The sequence below is a fragment of the Protobothrops mucrosquamatus genome, unplaced genomic scaffold, assembly GCF_001527695.2.
Source record: "Protobothrops mucrosquamatus isolate PMUCROS unplaced genomic scaffold, P.Mucros_1.0 scaffold4475, whole genome shotgun sequence".
Lineage (NCBI taxonomy): Eukaryota > Metazoa > Chordata > Lepidosauria > Squamata > Viperidae > Protobothrops > Protobothrops mucrosquamatus.
Genome location: NW_015390383.1, coordinates 21313 through 25288, shown reverse-complemented (window position 1 = coordinate 25288; position 3976 = coordinate 21313). Strand labels below are relative to the sequence as shown.

Here is a 3976-nt window from a genome sequence, read left to right as displayed (position 1 = left end):
AGTTTTCTCTTAATAAAGATGCCTGTTGGAAGAAATATTCCAAGAGTTCTGTCTTCTTAAGATGCAAAGTGGGGTGGGGTCCTTACAAGAACTGTGAAATGAACGATAGACCCGAAACTATCCCTTCATCTGTTTCGTTCCGTGTTCCTCCTCTTTCTCCTTCTTTAGAAGAATTCTGGAATTGGGAAGTGGGATTGGACTGACGGGAATTGCCATCTGCAAGGCTTGCCAGCCGAGAGAATACATCTTCAGCGATCACCACGGGGGTGTCCTTCAACAGCTGTCTGAGAATATCCAGCTGAATGGTTTGACTTTGGAGCCCGGTTCTTGCAGCCACCGTATAAAAGAAAGCCGCAGTCATCGGGACCATCTTGATGATGACCTTGAAGATGACCAGGTCCGAACATCAGTAAAAGAACTAGACTGGAATCTCGTTTCCAAAGACGAGCTTGCGAAATTGCAAGCTGACGTCATTCTTGCTGCAGGTAAGGGATGTCCTCAGATCAAATTGAGCTTGCTGAGTTAGGAGTAAATATTCCTATCAAGATTCTGGAAAGAGTGCAGTGAAGAGCAACAAAGATGACTAAAGGGCTGGAGACGAAAACATACGAAGAACAGTTGCAGAAATTGGGTATGTCTAATCTAGTGAAAAGAAGGACTCCTTAGTTCTAGCTTGCTTCTCTCCTTGATCAGTTTCCATCCGTTGCTTCTTGTCTTCTCCAAAGCACCTGAAGGTAGGACAAGAAGCAACGGATGGAAACCTAGAACTAAGGAGAAACTTCCTAACAGTTAGAACAATTAACCAGTGGAACAACCTGCCTCCAGAAGCGGTGAATGCTCCAACCCTGGAAGTTTTTAAGAAGAGACTGGACAGCCATTTGTCCGAAATGGTATAGGGTTTCCTGCCTGAGCAGGGAGTTGGACTAGATGACCTCCAAGGTCCCTTCCAACTTTATTATTATTATTATTATTTATTTGTTTGTTTATTTATTATTTATTTATTTATTTATTTATTTATTTATTTATTTTTAAAAAATGCTACCTCATTTGTTCCATTTTTTTCCCCCCTCTTTAAATTCCTATCAGATGTGGTATACGATCCGGAGGTAAGCCAGCACTTGATTGGTGTCCTTCAAAAATTTTCCCGGGACCGCAGGAACAGAGAAACACCTGAAGTTTACATCGCCTTCAATATCCGAAACCCAGATACGTATCGCGACTTCCAAATGCAACTTGGTAAGCATCCCTGGATGGTGGTTGAGAAGTGGGCTTGCTTCTCCATGGCTCAGAACCAAAGTTGAACAGGAGAGAGATAAGCCTAGAATTTCTCATGCGTGGCTGGTTTCTTAGGCCTGCTTTCACCCACCTTTTATTTCTTTAATTTATAGCCCGCCTTTATTATTTCTATAAACAACTCAGGGCGGTGAACGTAGCCAATAGTCCTTCTTCCTCCTGTTTTTCCCACAAGCCAAAGCTAGTGAAGTGATTTGGTTTGAGAGAGAGTAACTGGCCCAAGGCCACCAGCTGTGTGTTAAAGGCTTCCACCACTCTTGGCTGTCCTGTTTTTCAGAATAATGGACAAGCCATCCTCGACTTAACAACCGCTCGTTTATTGACTGTTCGAAATTACGACGACTGTTTCTCACACTTACAACCGGTGCAGCGTCCCCATGGTCACGTGGTCAAAATTGGCCACTGGCATGTGTTTAAGATGGTTGCTGTGTCCTAGGATCACGTGATTCTCTTTGCGAACTTCTAACAAGCACAGTCAATGGGGGAAGCCAGATTCACTTAACAACTGGGTTACTAACTTCACAGCTGCAGTGATTAACAACTTAACAACTGTGGCGAGAAAGGTCATAACATGGAGCAAAACTCATTTAACAACCGCCTTGCTTCAGTCACGGAAGTGTTGGGCTCGGTTGTGGTCGTTAAGACGAGGACTACCTGTATGCCAACAACTCTAGGCAGTGCCCAACACTCAGACAAAGATATTCCAGTGAAACCGATAAATTTAAAAGATGGCCAGTTTGAGGAAGCGAGGGGTTTCGCTCTCCTTGGCCAAAAGCCTGGGTGAAGAGCCAGGACTTCACGGCTGTTCTGAACAATTGCGGAGTGGGATTTACTTGATTCTCAGGGAATCTTTCCCAGAGAGCAGGCACTGATACAGAGAAGTTGCCCTTTTGGGGTCCCAAGAGACGGCATTGTTGAGTTCAAGAAATCTAGAATGTGCCAACCCTGTTGGGTCAAAGCAGCCAAATGGATTCTGTGGAGACAGGCGGTGCCAGAGAAAGAGGGGGGGGGGAGAAAGAGAGATAGAAATGGAGATAGATAGAAAGAGAGGGAGAGAGGGAGATAGTGAGAGAGAGGTGGAGATAGATAGATAGATAGATAGATAGATAGATAGATAGATAGATAGATAGATAGATAGATAGATAGATAGATAGATAGATAGATAGATAGATAGATAGATAGATAGATAGATAGATAGATATAGATAGATAGATATGGAGAGAGGGAGAGAGATGGAGAAAAATAGATAGAGAGAGGGAAAGAGAAAGAGAGAGAGAGAGAGAGATAGCCATGGCACACATTAAACATGAAATTTATTTGCTTGCTCTCAAAGTGTGCACATACATAACATACATTGAAACATACTATATACAACATACATATATAGGGCTGTATAGGTAGCAACCAGCGCCTTAAATCCCACTCAGAAGTAAACCGGCAACCAGTGCACCTCACAAAGCCGAGACCTTGCTTAGGCACGCGTTGTTTACCCTCCCTCCAATAGGGACAGAGGGTAAAAGAATACAGTGCAAACAAATAAACCTGGGATTTGCAAGTGCCATGGAGTTTATAATCTGCAGTGTATCATTAATTAATGGTGAATAAATACATGGCTTTACAAGACTGGAAAGCGCTAGGAAAGCTCTAATCAAAGCGTGACTATCAGGAGCGAAACCTGTTTTAATAGGCACAGCTGGTGTGCATTGCTTTGATCTTCCATACAACATCGCTGAAGAATTCCTCTGCTAATTAATTATAGGTAATTAACTAGTTAATGGCCTGTACCAATCAAAGATACGGCAACTGCTCTAACTTTATTTCCTTAGCAGATTTTTTTTTCTTTTCATTCTAAAGAACAATGGAAAAGGAGCAAAGGGGGAAATAATTTTTTTCTTTCTCTTTAAAGGGAGTATCACAGCATATCAGTTCCAACATGAAGAAGTTGCCAACTTCTTCGTGTTGGAACTGAAGCTGATCTCTGCAAAAAACGCCACGTCCTTTCTTTCATGTTCAGTGCAATGAAATGTTCCCATATATTAAGACCTAATCATCAAATCAGCAATAGATAATACAGGTTGTTGTTGTTGTTAGTTGCTAAGTCGTGTCCGACCCATCGTGACCCCACAGACAACGTTCCTCCAGGCCTTCCTGTCCTCTACCATCTTCTGGAGTCCCTTTAAGCTCACGCCTGCTGCTTCAGTGACTCCATCCAGCCACCTCCTTCTCTGTCGTCCCCTTCTTCTATTGCCCTCCATCTTTCCCAGCATTAGGCTCTTCTCCAGTGAGTCCTTCCTTCTCATTAGGTGGCCAAAGTACTTGAGTTTCAATTTCAGGATCTGGCCTTCTAAGGAGCAGTCGGGGTTGATCTCCTTTAGGACTGACCGGTTTGATCGCCTTGCAGTCCAGGGGACTCACAGGAAATAATACAGGTAGTCCTCACCTAACAAACACTCATTACGATGGATGTGGAACAGGTGTTTTACAGCCCATAAATCACCTCCAGCCATTGCAAAGGGTTGTACCCTTTCTCACCCACCTGAGGTCATGTGATTGCATGTTGGGAGGGTCCCATTGTGGTGTTCCGTGCTCACATGGCTGATTCGCAATGTTTTTTTGCCGGTTTCCATTGAGATAAATGGGTTTGCTTAACAACCCCAGCATTCGCTTAATGACTGCGATGAAA

General features: G+C 43.4%; 1 protein-coding gene across 1 annotated transcript in view; it reads left to right on the top strand.

Moving 5' to 3' along the window:
• The window catches only part of EEF2KMT (eukaryotic elongation factor 2 lysine methyltransferase), a gene marked incomplete at its 5' end in the record, with an annotated part of 22233 nt that overhangs the window by 15420 nt on the left and 2837 nt on the right, over window positions 1-3976 (top strand). The window contains 2 exons of the mRNA XM_015828411.2: window positions 169-485; window positions 1087-1236. Of these exons, the coding sequence (XP_015683897.2) occupies window positions 169-485; window positions 1087-1236 (467 nt within the window). The remainder of the gene's footprint in view (window positions 1-168; window positions 486-1086; window positions 1237-3976) is intronic.